The sequence below is a fragment of the Oncorhynchus mykiss genome, chromosome 17 (assembly GCF_057628025.1).
Source record: "Oncorhynchus mykiss isolate SJ-2025 chromosome 17, ASM5762802v1, whole genome shotgun sequence".
Taxonomy (NCBI): domain Eukaryota; kingdom Metazoa; phylum Chordata; class Actinopteri; order Salmoniformes; family Salmonidae; genus Oncorhynchus; species Oncorhynchus mykiss.
In genome coordinates, this window is record NC_143038.1 from 61,589,773 (window position 1) to 61,605,000 (window position 15,228).

The window sequence follows — 15,228 nt, forward strand, 5'->3', positions numbered from 1 at the left end:
TGCGTGCAATCCATCATCATCATCATCATCATCATCATCATCATCATCATCATCACCATTATCACTGTCATCATAATCTCCACAACAACGCAGACAACTTTATAGCAAGCAATGTTTATTTTAAAAAAAGTCTACTACAAGAACTACACATATAATTATATAAGGACTATTTGATTAAACTACTATTGCTATTACTGTACAATATTGTACCAGAAAAAGAGTGTACCTCTGTAATGTACAACATTGTATATACAAAGTACATCTTAACACAGGATTCTCCATAATACAGAGGCAACTATACATATATTTGACATTACAGTCCTTTTTTAGATCTTGTGTTTTCAAATGGACAAGAAATGCATATTTAACAATAGTTAATCGTAATAAAATCATCCTCACTCAATCAGTCCTGGAGCACACCATGTCATTTTAAGTGCATGATGATTGATTTGAGCTCAACTGATAATATGGTGTGGAGACTGAGGCTCCTAGCTCCGATACAACAAAGCCGGGATAACACAGACACCAACCGCAAAGCATTACCCATGAGTGTATGTTCATATGACGTGTGTGTTAATGCCTATTCGCCCTACCCCACACACGCACACGCACAATCGCTCCAGTTGCTAAGATGAGGTAAGGGGAGCAACACAATGTAAAATACATCTTAAAATACACACACAGAGATAAAACATTACACTTAGAATGAAATCCCTTGTTACAGATCATTTGGGAATGCAATAATACAAGTATATACCTGCATGGCGGGGAGGAAGGAATAAGGAAGGAACCACACAGAGGGATATTAGTGTGTCTGTGGGAAGAGAGGCAGAATGCTAGGAGGAGAAACGTACAGAGAGAGCAGGGTGATAGGGAGAGGTGTCTGCTGCTTTTCTAGCCTCAGGGATCTCGAAGCCCTGACATTAAATATCCTGGTCTCAGACAGTGTTAAAGCTGTCAATAACTAAAGCATCCTGCCGCCTCCCACTAACCTTGACCAATCAAAACATTCTGTCTCCTCCCCTTGACGAATCACAGTTCAGACTTCAGAAAATGCTACCACAGTGACAGACAGGACAGGACCGGTTGGAGATTGACCACATGATGTAACAGACAGTTAGGGAGTCACAGCAGAAGTTCTCTTAAAGACGAGCACAACAGAACAGACCTCAGGGCTGTTCCTGTATATCATTTCATTGGATTATATCAATCCAATCAGTTATTGGATGCCGGTCTGCCATGACAAACATCAATGCTATTGGAAGAGGAGCGACAGAGGAGACAGTGTGACACTTTTCCTGTTGTCCTCTGACTTTAGCGGCTGGGACTGAGAACTAGTCAGTCACACAAACATTAAGCCTAGTGATCAGTGATACTGGTAGCAGAGTGGCTCTGGCGACACAGGTTCTGCTGTCTTTGTGTCCCATCCTGTTGGTCCCCATGTCTCCAAAGAGCAGGCATTAGTTGGTTCCCTTAAAGATGAGTGGTTAACGCTGACTTCTGAGAGTTGTGAAGGGTCACTGACGCACACACACACACCCCCCACACACACACGTAGACGGTTACACAGTTTAGTATTACATATTCTGAGGATAAACTAACAAGTGGAAGAAAATAAGCATAAAGTAATGTTTATGAATGCGCTTGACGAGGTTTGTTTGTGCTTGTATCTAAACAAACTCTTCCACCTCACTGAGATTCCTCATCTGCACATGTCCAGTTATCACCATGGTTAATAAACTATACATGTAAAAATACCCTTTTTGCTGATTTTGTCTGTAGTAATAATTTGTGTGAAGCTGGTGTAAGAGGCGCGTTTGGTAGTATTGAAAATAGATGCAGTCAGTCAGCACTGTGACTGCTGTGGCCCCAGCATGCGAGGAGAACCTGAAAGGCATTTAGCTGCCACAGAACACACACAAGGCGTGTCTATTCCACTTCTGTAACATAGCGTATATTAATGCTGGGAATCTAAGGGAGAGAGAAGCAGCAGGCCTGGCATGCTGCTAAGCTGATGAGTCTGTCAGACTCTTATTGCTAAAGAAAGGTTGGTTATTGAGAATAGCCATGTCGTGCACATAAACACCAGCAGGAGGTGCTGTTGGAAAGCTAGACAAGCGTTGCATTATGTGGGTAAATACAGAATGTAGAGAAGGACTTTTAACTATTGTCCTGCAGGGCCCCATCAATACACACCTGGGACATTGGTGATTGGGCTCTCTGGCCAATCAATTACATTACAACTTCCACTTAGAAAAGTAAAGCAGCATTCCTTTGGCCCCTGAGGGGTGCTAATTGAATAGCCCTGATGAATAGTATAGTAGAGTCTAGTAGAATTCAGTAGAAAATAGCGTGGTGTATAGCAGCTATACTGGTGAGCGTTGTTGTTAGAACGAGTCACCACAACACTCAGCTTGCCTACACACAGGAGGATCAGAGACATAGCCTGGTCCTCTTCTCTTCACGTAGAAAGAGGCATTCCACTGCTCTCTCCATCCATCCATCTGTCTGTCCATCTCTGTCTCTTTCTGTCCAGGATGGCTCACACGCACCTCACACAGGCACACTCACACACACACCTCACACACACACACTCACCTCACACAGGCACACTCACACACGCACCTCACACAGGCACACTCACACACACACCTCACACACACACACTCACCTCACACAGGCACACTCACACACGCACCTCACACAGGCACACTCACACAAACACACTCACCTCACACAGGCACACTCACACACACACACACCTCACACAGGCACGCTCACACACACACACACACACACACCTCACACAGGCACGCTCACACACACCTCACACAGGCACGCTCACACACACACGCCTCACACAGGCACACTCACACACACACACCTCACACAGGCACGCTCACAAACACACGCCTCACACGGGCACACTTACACACACACCTCACACACACACACACACACAGGCACACTCACCTCACACAGGCACGCTCACACAGTCACGCTCACACACACACCTCACACACATACACACATGCACACTTAAACAGGCACGCTCTCACACACCTCACACACACAAACACACTCACACACACACACACACACACACACACACACACACACCTCACACAGGCACGCTCACACACAACTCACACAGGCACACACACACGCTCTCACACACACACCTCACACCAGTATATACAGCACAGGTTCCATGTCTCTTTATTGTCATGCTGTATGTTCGTTTTGATCCCTTGTTTGAGTCATGGAGGCTTTATACAGTCTAACTCCCATAATGCTTAGTTTGGGAGGGTAAGCTGATCCTAGGTGAGAGCTATTCCACTTGTCATTGGGTAAGGGGAGATGGGGCAGTGGTTTGTGTATGGAAGGGGAGCGTGTGTGATGTCACTCCTCAGGCGGGGCAGGACTTGTCGTTGGGCTGGGGTGGGGGTGGGGGAGGAGGGGGAACAGTGGAGGTTGAGGACCCCATAGCCGGACTGCTGCTTCCTCCTCCCTTGGGGAAGACCACCGGCTTGGGCCGCGTGGCTGGAGGACGAGGCTCTCGGAAGGAGGGAGTGGAGAAAGAGAGGGCTGAGGAGGCGAGAGAGGAGGGCAGGGGGCTCCTGGGATAGGAAGGGCGGAAGGAGGAGGGGACGTCGCTAGCGGACGAAGCGCTGCGTTGGAGGGGGTGTGAGTGTGGAGATCCTGCGCCGTCGCTGTCCCTCAGCAGACGGGAGTGTAGGGGACTGGAGGGCTCTGATGCACCCCCTCCTCCCCCACCACACACACCCTTCAGCTGCTCCAGAGTGTCCAGCACCACGTCGGGGGTGTGTGTGTGCTGGACACTGCTCTGCCTCTCCAGCTCTCTCAGAGCAGAGCTCATAGCCGCCTCGATATCCTGAAACAGATAAGGAGATATCAGACAGAGATACAAATCAGAACACACACACACACATTTGGTAGGGCTGAGATGTGAGGGGTCAAATGTGAGCTGTCAGGGGTCAGAGGTGGGCGAACCTGTGAGGTGGGCTCCAGCTGAGTGATGACCTCAGGGTCCAGAGGTCTGTGGTTGCTGAAGCTCTTAGAGCGCCCCGCTGTGGTCGCTTTGCGGAACTGAGGGCTTTCCACCTGCAGAACAAATAACACTCCTTACAATCAGCAAAACAATAATGATAGATAATATTACCCAGCAGTCATAAAAAGTTACCTTGGTCTTGAGAGAGGAGTGGCGTGTAATGGAGGAGTTGAGGACACTATGAGCGCTGACTGGTCGTTTGTCCCCGCCCTCTTTCACCAGAGCCCCTCCCACAGGCAGACTGGCCGTCCTCACACCCCCACCAGTCGCCCCCGTTGGGGGTACGTCACCCCCCTGTCCTCCCTCAGACACCCGGAAGGTTCTACGGATACTCCCTAACTCCGGCTTCTTCCTCATCCTGACAGAGAGCGGAAGAGAGAGAGAAGGGGGGATTGGATTGGTTAGAGACAGAGAGAAGGGGGGATTGGATTGGTTAGAGACAGAGAGAAGGGGGGATTGGATTGGTTAGAGAGAGAGAGAAGGGGGATTGGATTGGTTAGAGAGAGAGAGAGAAGGGGGATTGGATTGGTTAGTGAGAGAGAGAGAAGGGGGGATTGGATTGGTTAGAGAGAGAGAGAGAAGGGGGATTGGATTGGTTAGAGAGAGAGAGAGAAGGGGGATTGGATTGGTTAGAGAGAGAGAAGGGGGATTGGATTGGTTAGAGAGAGAGAGAAGGGGGATTGGATTGGTTAGTGAGAGAGAGAGAAGGGGGATTGGATTGGTTAGTGAGAGAGAGAGAAGGGGGGATTGGATTGGTTAGAGACAGAGAGAAGGGGGGATTGGATTGGTTAGAGAGAGAGAGAAGGAGGATTGGATTGGTTAGAGAGAGAGAGAGAAGGGGGATTGGATTGGTTAGTGAGAGAGAGAGAAGGGGGGATTGGATTGGTTAGAGAGAGAGAGAGAAGGGGGATTGGATTGGTTAGAGAGAGAGAGAGAAGGGGGATTGGATTGGTTAGAGAGAGAGAAGGGGGATTGGATTGGTTAGAGAGAGAGAGAGAAGGGGGATTGGATTGGTTAGAGAGAGAGAGAGAAGGGGGATTGGATTGGTTAGTGAGAGAGAGAGAAGGGGGATTGGATTGGTTAGTGAGAGAGAGAGAAGGGGGGATTGGATTGGTTAGAGAGAGAGAGAAGGGGGATTGGATTGGTTAGAGAGAGAGAGAGAAGGGGGATTGGATTGGTTAGTGAGAGAGAGAGAAGGGGGGATTGGATTGGTTAGAGAGAGAGAGAGAAGGGGGATTGGATTGGTTAGAGAGAGAGAGAGAAGGGGGATTGGATTGGTTAGAGAGAGAGAAGGGGGATTGGATTGGTTAGAGAGAGAGAGAAGGGGGATTGGATTGGTTAGTGAGAGAGAGAGAAGGGGGATTGGATTGGTTAGTGAGAGAGAGAGAAGGGGGGATTGGATTGGTTAGAGACAGAGAGAAGGGGGGATTGGATTGGTTAGAGAGAGAGAGAAGGGGGATTGGATTGGTTAGAGAGAGAGAGAGAAGGGGGATTGGATTGGTTAGTGAGAGAGAGAGAAGGGGGGATTGGATTGGTTAGAGAGAGAGAGAGAAGGGGGATTGGATTGGTTAGAGAGAGAGAGAGAAGGGGGATTGGATTGGTTAGAGAGAGAGAAGGGGGATTGGATTGGTTAGAGAGAGAGAGAGAAGGGGGATTGGATTGGTTAGAGAGAGAGAGAGAAGGGGGATTGGATTGGTTAGTGAGAGAGAGAGAAGGGGGATTGGATTGGTTAGTGAGAGAGAGAGAAGGGGGGATTGGATTGGTTAGAGAGAGAGAGAAGGGGGATTGGATTGGTTAGAGAGAGAGAGAGAAGGGGGATTGGATTGGTTAGTGAGAGAGAGAGAAGGGGGGGTTGGATTGGTTAGAGAGAGAGAGAGAAGGGGGATTGGATTGGTTAGAGAGAGAGAGAGAAGGGGGATTGGATTGGTTAGAGAGAGAGAGAAGGGGGATTGGATTGGTTAGTGAGAAGATGAAAAATCAAAGAACATTTTATTTGTCAAATTTTTCATAAACAACAAGTGTAGACTAACAGTGAAATAATACAAAGATAACAACTCAAGGAATAAATCCACAATCATACATGGGGTACCAGTACCGTCGACGAGGTGATGTACATATGGGTAGGCATGAAGTGACGCGACAACAGGACAGATAATAAACAGTAGCAGCAGTGTACTTGATGAGTCAAAAGAGTTGGTGCAAAGGGGGACAATACCTATGTTGTTAACTATTTAACTCACTATGTAGCATCTTATGACTTGGGGGTCGAAGCTGTTCAGGGTCCTGTTGGTTCCAGACTTGGTGCATCGGTTCCACTTACAATGTGGTAGCTGAGAGAATAGTCTATGACCTGGGTGGCTCAAGTCTTTACAATTTTTAGGGCCTTCCTCTGACACTGCCTGGTATAGAGGTCCTGGATGGCAGGAAGCTTGGCCCCAGTGATATACTGGGTCATACGCACTACCCTCTGTAGTGCCTTGCAGTCAGATGCCAAGCAGTTGCCATACCGATCAGTGATGCAGTCAGTCAAGATGCTCTCAATGGTGCAGCTGTACAACTTTTGAGAATGTGAGGGCCCATGACAAACCTTTTCATCCTCCTGAGGGGGAAGAAGTGTTGTCGTGCCTTCTTCATGACTGTGATGGTGTGTGTGAACCATGTTAATTTTTTTGTGATGTGGACACAGAGGAACTTGAAGCTCTCAGACCCATTCCACTACAGCCCTGTTGATCTGGATGGGTGTGTGCTCCGCCCTCCGTTTCCCACGATCAGATAATTTTTCTTACTGACATTGAGGGAAAGGTTGTGTTCCTGGCACCACACGGCCAGGTCACTGACCTCCTCCCTGTAGGCTGTCTGATCACCGGGGATCAGGCCTACCACTGTCGTGTCGTCAGCAAACTTAATTATGGTATTGGAGAACAGGAGGGGACTAAGCACACACCCCCTGAGGGGTCAGCGTGGCGGATGTGCTGTTGCCTACCCTCGCCACCTGGGGGTGGTCCCTCAGGAAGTCCAGGATCCAGTTGCAGAGGGAGGTGTTTAGTCCCAGGGTCCTGAGTGTAGTGATGAGCTTGGAGGGTACTACATTGTTGAACGCTGAGCTATAGTCAATGAACAGCATTCTCACATAGGTGTTCCGCTTATTCAAGTGGTAGAGGGCAGTGTGGAGTGTAATAGAGACTGAGTCATCTCTGTCAAAACTCAATGCCCCTTTGCAAAAAATATTTTCAGAATAATCAAAAATCTCAAACTTTAAAATGAACGTGGAAAAGTATGAATAATAACTCATGATCTACAGCAAGCCTTTAAGTGGACCACAAAAATATTACATACTTGGGATGCTTAATAAGTGACAATGAACAACAAATATATAAAGATTATTTTAACTTTATTCCATTATTTTAACTTTATTCCATTACTCAACGATATAAAAGCAGATTTCATTCATTGGAATAATATTCGGATAAATGTTCCAGGTAGAATAAACCTCATGTAGTCTAAATTGATTCTATGATCGTATGCTATACATTAGTTTTTTGCATGTTCTTTGTATGTCATTTTAATATTTGAGAATTAACCGATGATATTAGGCCATACTTGGCCATGATTACAGACACCTGTGTGTCTTTTGACACTATATAAACGAGTCACCCTGCAGTGTTTGTGATTATAACCTGATGAAGACAGCTTGCCTGTCGAAACGTTGGACATTACATTTTTGCATCTGAGCTCTCAGATTGTGCGGCTCTCCTTTATTTTCAAGAATCAACCTCTTCAGAATGGTATGTCTGCCAAAGTTTTATATCTATTTTTGGTTATACCAATTACCCCACCAAAGACATTCTTTAAAAAAGTATACTGGGTCATTACAAACTTTATATGGGTAAATAAAACTCATAAAATAAAAAGGACAGTTTTACATCTTCCTAAGTCTGGAGTGGTTTAAACCTTCCAGACATGGAATTGTATCAACTCGTTACCCAAGGCTCAGCATATGTGGGAACTCCTTCAAGACTGTTGGAAAAGCCTTCCAGGTGAAGCTGGTTGAGAAAGTGTGCAAAGCTGTCATCAAGGCAAAGGGTGGCTACTTTGAAGAGTCTAAAATATAAAATATATTTTGATTTGTTTAAAAATGTTTTGGTTACTACATGATTCCATATGTGTTATTTCATAGTTTGGAAATCTTCACTATTATTCTACAATGTAGAAAATAGTAAAAAATAAAGAAAAACCCTGGAATGAGTAGGTTTGTCCAAACTTTTGACTGGTACTGTAGTTAAATGCACTAAAGAGGAACAATGGGTACATATTGCTTTGCTTTATCTTGGCCAGGTCGCAATTGTAAATGGGAACTTGTTCTCAACTTGCCTACCTGGTTAAATAAAGGTGAAAAAAAAAACCAGGAGACCCATGCGGCGGTGCACAATTGGCTCAGCGTCGCCTGGGTTAGGGGAGGGTTTGGCCGGTTGGGATATCCTTGTCCCATCGCGCACTAGCAACTCCTGTTGCGGGCTGGGCACAGTGCACACTGACACGGTCGGCAGTTGTACGGTGTTTCCTTCGACACATTGGTGTGGCTGGCTTCCGGTTAAAGCGAGCAGTGTGTCAAGAAGCAGTGCGGCTTGGTTGGGTTGTGTTTCGGAGGACGCATGGCTCTCGACCTTCACCTCTCCCGAGTTCGTACGGGAGTTGCAGCGATGGGACAAGACTGTAACTACTAATTGGATACCACAAAATTGGGGAGGAAAAGGGGTAAATAAATAAATATAAATATATCGAAGAAAAATGAAAGGTATTTTACAAGAACCAATATCACTCCCTAGAAACACAACCTTATGGAATAATCCTTGTGTCACGCCCTGACCTGAGAGAGCCATTTTATGTCTCTATTTTGGTTTGGTCAGGGTGTGATTTGGGTGGGCATTCAATGTTTCTATGTTTCTTTATTTCTATGTTTTGGCCGGGTATGGTTCTCAATCAGGGACAGCTGTCTATCGTTGTCTCTGATTGGGAATCATACTTTTCCCTCCTTTCTGTGTGGGTAGTTAACTTTGATAGCCCTGTTAAGCTTCACGGTCGTTCCTTTGTTTTGTTGGCGACATTTTATGTCAATAAAAGAAAATGCTGCACCTTGGTCCGCACTTTGGAAAGCTTTTCAAAATTAATCGATAAATTGGCCCACATGGCACAAAAAAAAACGTAAATGACATTGTAAATTATATTTATTTCCATGACAGAATTAAAAAGTAATTTTGGACATTTTCTTCAATAACTTATAACGAAATTTCAGGGTAAATCTTGTTTTTTATTTGTATTTTTTTGACCCCTTTTTCGTGGTATCTGGTCCTAATATCTTGTCTCATTGCTACAACTCCCGTACGGGCTCGGGAGAGACAAAGGTTGAAAGTCATGCGTCCACCACACATCAGCCCCGCACTGCTTCTTAACACAGCGCATAACCAACCTGGAAGCCAGCTGCACCAATGTGTCAGAGTGCACTGCACCCGGCCTGCCACAGGAGTCACTGGTGCACGATGAGACAAGGATATCCCTACCGGCCCAAGCCCTCCCTAAACCGGACGACGCTAGGCCAATTAATTGTGCGTTGTCCCACGGACCGGCCGGTTGCGACAGAGCCTGGGCGTGAACCCAGGGTCTCTGGTGGCACAGCTGGCGCTGTACACCACCCTTAACCGCTGCGCCACCCGGGAGGCCTGAGGTAATCTTGTTTTGAGTCATAAAAAGATGTTCATACGATAGGTAAGATATAGAAAACCTTGCAGAGAGCCTGACAATCTCTTAGAAAAAATATAAACTATTGAAACCAAGATTTAAAAATATCTGATGTTGGCATAAGATGGAGGAAAAGTTGGAGCATAACTAACAAAATTACAGTTAACAAAAATGTATGCTTAAATAATGAAAGTACAGTATATAATTATTAACAAATGGCACAGCATGACAGCAGTCATGTCAAGTGTACAACTAATAATGATTCAATAATTGATGCCTTTTGGGAACGCTAGAAAGTTCCGAAGTTGTGGGCGGAGCTAGAAAGTTGCCAGAAGTATTACAATATAAACGTAATTTATTTCCATCGGTCTGCATATTTCAAGACAACATATGGTGGTGTAGTGAGATACCCAATGGGCTGGACGGTTCTCTTCTCATCACTCATTTAGATAAAATTCAAGCCTCCATCATTGATACAATGGACAAATCAAATGATTTATTCTTGAAATATTGAAATAACATGGGCGACTGAGAACAACAAATTGGTACAATTTAAGACCAAGTGGCAAACAATAATGCAGGCACTAGGGATGGAGGTGTGACTAGGGATGGAGGTGTGACTAGGGATGGAGGTGTGACCAGGCACTAGGGATGGAGGTGTGACCAGGCACTAGGGATGGAGGTGTGACCAGACACTAGGGATGGAGGTGTGACCAGACGGCCGGGATGGAGGTGTGACCAGACACTAGGGATGGAGGTGTGACCAGGCACTAGGGATGGAGGTGTGACCAGGCACTAGGGATGGAGGTGTGACCAGACACTAGGGATGGAGGTGTGGCCAGGCACTAGGGATGGAGGTGTGACCAGGCACTAAGGATGGAGGTGTGACCAGGCACTAGGGATGGAGGTGTGACCAGGCACTAGGGATGGAGGTGTGACCAGGCACCAGGGATGGAGGTGTGACCAGGCACTAGGGATGGAGGTGTGACCAGGCACTAGGGATGGAGGTGTGACCAGGCACTAAGGATGGAGGTGTGACCAGGCACTAGGGATGGAGGTGTGACCAGGCACTAGGGATGGAGGTGTGACCAGGCACTAAGGATGGAGGTGTGACCAGGCACTAGGGATGGAGGTGTGACCAGACACTAGGGATGGAGGTGTGACCAGGCACTAAGGATGGAGGTGTGACCAGGCACTAGGGATGGAGGTGTGACCAGGCACTAGGGATGGAGGTGTGACCAGGCACTAGGGATGGAGGTGTGACCAGGCACTAGGGATGGAGGTGTGACCAGGCACTAAGGATGGAGGTGTGACCAGGCACTAGGGATGGAGGTGTGGCCAGGCACTAGGGATGGAGGTGTGACCAGGCACTAAGGATGGAGGTGTGACCAGGCACTAGGGATGGAGGTGTGACCAGGCACTAGGGATGGAGGTGTGACCAGGCACTAAGGATGGAGGTGTGACCAGGAACTAAGGATGGAGGTGTGACCAGGCACTAAGGATGGAGGTGTGACCAGGCACTAGGGATGGAGGTGTGGCCAGGCACTAGGGATGGAGGTGTGACCAGGCACTAAGGATGGAGGTGTGACCAGGCACTAGGGATGGAGGTGTGACCAGGCACTAGGGATGGAGGTGTGACCAGGCACTAAGGATGGAGGTGTGACCAGGCACTAAGGATGGAGGTGTGGCCAGGCACTAGGGATGGAGGTGTGACCAGGCACTAAGGATGGAGGTGTGACCAGGCACTAGGGATGGAGGTGTGACCAGGCACTAGGGATGGAGGTGTGACCAGGCACTAGGGATGGAGGTGTGACCAGACACTAGGGATGGAGGTGTGACCAGGCACTAGGGATGGAGGTGTGACCAGGCACTAGGGATGGAGGTGTGACCAGGCACTAGGGATGGAGGTGTGACCAGGCACTAGGGATGGAGGTGTGACCAGGCACTAGGGATGGAGGTGTGACCAGGCACTAGGGATGGAGGTGTGACCAGGCACTAGGGATGGAGGTGTGACCAGGCACTAGGGATGGAGGTGCGACCAGGCACTAGGGATGGAGGTGTGACCAGACACTAGGGATGGAGGTGTGACCAGGCACTAGGGATGGAGGTGTGACCAGGCACTAGGGATGGAGGTGTGTCCAGGCACTAGGGATAGGGTGTGAGCAGGCGGGTCTGGGCAGAGGAGATAGTAGTTGTTGTTTGTATGTGTCTGTAAGTTGTCATTTGGATGTATACATTTTTTTTGTGGGGGGAATGTAAAAAAAAATCTGTTGGTGCAGTATACGAATTGTAGTGGATCCATGGTGTTTGGGATGATGGTGTTGATGTGAGCCATGACCAGCCTTTCAAAGCATTTCATGGCTACAGACATGAGTGCTACGGGGCGATAGTCATTCAGACTGAGATCTAATTGGGTCAGTGAAGGTGTAAATGAGGAGATGATGCGTTGTGATTGGTTCTTGTGTGTGTCTCTTACTTGTTGAGGTTGGCCAGGTAGACGTCAGCTACATGAGCTCCAGTGGGAGAGGCAGCGATGCCCCTAGTGGACACTCTCTCCTCCTGCAACTCCGCCTCAGTCTTAGGACTGCCTCTGCCTCCGTCCTGCCTGTAACATACACACACATAATCACACCACAGCCCCGTCCGTCCTGGAACACACACACACACACACAAACGCACACACGCACGCACGCACACACACACACACACACACACACACACACACACACACACACACTACAGCCCCGTCCGTCCTGGAACACACACACATAATTACACTACAACCAAGCCAACTAGAACACCATTCTCTCATCTTGTCTATGGTGGTCTGCATGGCACTGGTCTGACGAGCTTTGTACTTGTCTAAACACTGGTCTTCTGGTTTCTTACATGTCCTGAACCACTATGTACTGGTGAGGCACTAGTCCGTCCACTCCGTTGTGTTGGCCCTCCCACCAGTCATCACTGACTCGCTGGAAAAGGAGGAGAGACGCGCCCTTATTAAACGACAGCTCCCGGTTGGTCCGTCCAGAGTAGTCGAAGCGAGCAATGGCCACTATTGGGTCAGATTCTGAAACGACCAACAAGCCTGAGAGTCAGAGAGGGAGCGAGGGAGAAAGAGAGAGAAGGAGAGAGAGGGAGAGAGAGAGAAAGGGGGGAGACAGAGATAGAGAGAAGGAGAGAAACAGAGCGAGAGGGAAGAGAGGAGGGGAGCAACAGGGGAGAGAGAAGGGAGAAGGGAAGGAGGGGTAGGGGTAGAGAATGGGAGGCGGGTTAGTGCCAAGCAGGTTAGTGACACAGAAGTTGTTTACAGACAAAGGGGTTGTGGCGCAGGCAGTCATATTGTAGTGATCATACAGCTGTTATAAAGTGTGGGTTATAAGAGGTCAGAGGGTGGCTGTATAGTGTGGTCTGCTAGCAGGGACGGGTGCTGTGAGAAGCAGAATGTTGATGTGGGAAGCAGAATGTTGATGTGAGAAGCAGAATGTTGATGTGAGAAGGAGAATGTTGATGTGAGACGGAGAATGTTGATGTGAGAAGCAGAATGTTGATGTGAGAAGCAGAATGTTGATGTGAGAAGCAGAATGTTGATGTGGGAAGCAGAATGTTGATGTGAGAAGCAGAATGTTGATTTCAGAAGCAGAATGTTGATGTGAGAAGCAAAATGTTGATGTGAGAAGCAGAATGTTGATATCAGAAGCAGAATGTTGATGTGAGAAGCAGAATGTTGATGTGAGAGGCAGAATGTTGATGTGAGAAGCAGAATGTTGATGTGAGAAGCAGAAGGTTGATGTGAGAAGCAGAATGTTGATATCAGAAGCAAAATGTTGATGTGAGAAGCAGAATGTTGATATCAGACGCAGAATTTTGATGTGAAAAGCAGAATGTTGATGTGAGAAGCAGAATGTTGTTGTGAGAAGCAGAATGTTGAAATCAGAAGCAGAATGTTGCTGTGAGAAGCAGAATGTTGTTGTGAGAAGCAGAATTTTGCTGTGAGAAGCAGAATGTTGATATCAGAAGCAGAATGTCGATATCAGAGGCAGAATGTTGATGTGAGAAGCAGAATGTTGATGTGAGAAGCAGAATGTTGATATCAGAAGCAGAATGTTGATGTGAGAAGCAGAATGCTGAAATCAGAAGCAGAATGTTGCTGTGAGAAGCAGAATGTTGATATCAGAAGCAGAATTTTGCTGTGAGAAGCAGCATGTTGCTGTGAGAAGCAGAATGTTAAAATCAGAAGCAGAATGTTGATGTGAGAAGCAGAATGTTGCTGTGAGACGCAGAATGTTGATATGAGAAGCAGAACGTTGCTGTGAGAAGCAGAATGTTGCTGTGAGAAGCAGAATGTTGACGTGAGAAGCCGAATGTTGATATCAGAAGTAGAATGTTGATGTGAGAAGCAGAATGTTGTTATGAGAAGCAGAATGTTGCTGTGAGAAGCAGAATGTTGCTGTGAGAAGCAGAATGTTGCTGTGAGAAGCAGAATGTTGAAATCAGAAGTAGAATGTTGATGTGAGAAGCAAAATGTGGATATCAGAAGCAGAATGCTGCTGTGAGAAGCAGAATGTTGATATCAGAAGCAGAATGTTGATGTGAGAAGCAGAATGTTGTTATGAGAAGCAGAATGTTGCTGTTAAAAGCTGAATGTAGCTGTGAGAAGCAGAATGTTGCTGTGAGAAGCAGAATGTTGATGTGAGAAGCCGAATGTTGATATCAGAAGCAGAATTTTGCTGTGAGAAGCAGAATGCTGCTGTGAGAAGCCGAATGTTGATGTGAGAAGCCGAATTTTGATATCAGAAGCAGAATGTTGATATCAGAAGCAGAATGTTGCTGTGAGAAGCAGAATGTTGCTGTGAGAAGCCAAATGTTGATGTGAGAAGCCGAATGTTGATGTGAGAAGCAGAATGTTGATATCAGAAGCAGAATGTTGCTGTGAGAAGCAGAATTTTGCTGTGAGAAGCAGAATGTTGCTGTGAGAAGCAGAATGTTGATGTGAGAAGCAGAATGTTGATATCAGAAGCAGAATGTTGATGTGAGAAGCAGAATGTTGCCGTGAGAACCAGAATGTTGATGTGAGAAGCAGAATGTTGATATCATAAGCAGAATGTTGCTGTGAGAAGCAGAATGTTGCTGTGAGAAGCAGAATGTTACTGTGAGAAGCAGAATGTTGATATCAGAAGCAGAATGGTGATGTGAGAAGCAGAATCTTGATGTGAGAAGCAGAATGTTGATGAGAGAAGCAGAATGTTGATATCAGAAGCAGAATGCTGCTGTGAGAAGCAGAATGTTGCTGTGAGAAGCAGAATTTTGCAGTGAGAAGCAGAATGTTGATGTGAGAAGCATAATCTTGATGTGAGAAGCAGAATGTTCATGTGAGAAGCAGAATGTTGAAATCAGAAGTAGAATGTAGATGTGAGAAG

At 46.8% G+C, this 15,228-nt stretch overlaps 1 protein-coding gene across 4 annotated transcripts in view; it reads right to left on the reverse strand.

Annotated features, from left to right (window-relative positions):
• Nucleotides 1–98: 98 nt before the first annotated feature.
• Nucleotides 99–15,228, reverse strand: part of LOC110494620 (SLIT-ROBO Rho GTPase-activating protein 2) — a 159,910-nt gene continuing 144,780 nt past the window's right edge. For 2 of the 4 annotated variants that reach the window (XM_090206218.1, XM_036950728.2), the window contains exons 20-24: nucleotides 12,698–12,878; nucleotides 12,285–12,413; nucleotides 4,205–4,430; nucleotides 4,015–4,125; nucleotides 99–3,895 (exon numbers count right to left, since the gene is read on the reverse strand). In XM_090206218.1, coding sequence (XP_090062344.1) covers nucleotides 3,410–3,895; nucleotides 4,015–4,125; nucleotides 4,205–4,430; nucleotides 12,285–12,413; nucleotides 12,698–12,878 — 1,133 coding nt within the window. In that variant the 3' untranslated portion in view covers nucleotides 99–3,409. Of the gene's footprint in view, nucleotides 3,896–4,014; nucleotides 4,126–4,204; nucleotides 4,431–12,284; nucleotides 12,414–12,697; nucleotides 12,897–15,228 lie in introns of all 4 variants that reach the window. The other 2 variants (XM_036950727.2, XM_036950726.2) reach the window with 1 other exon arrangement.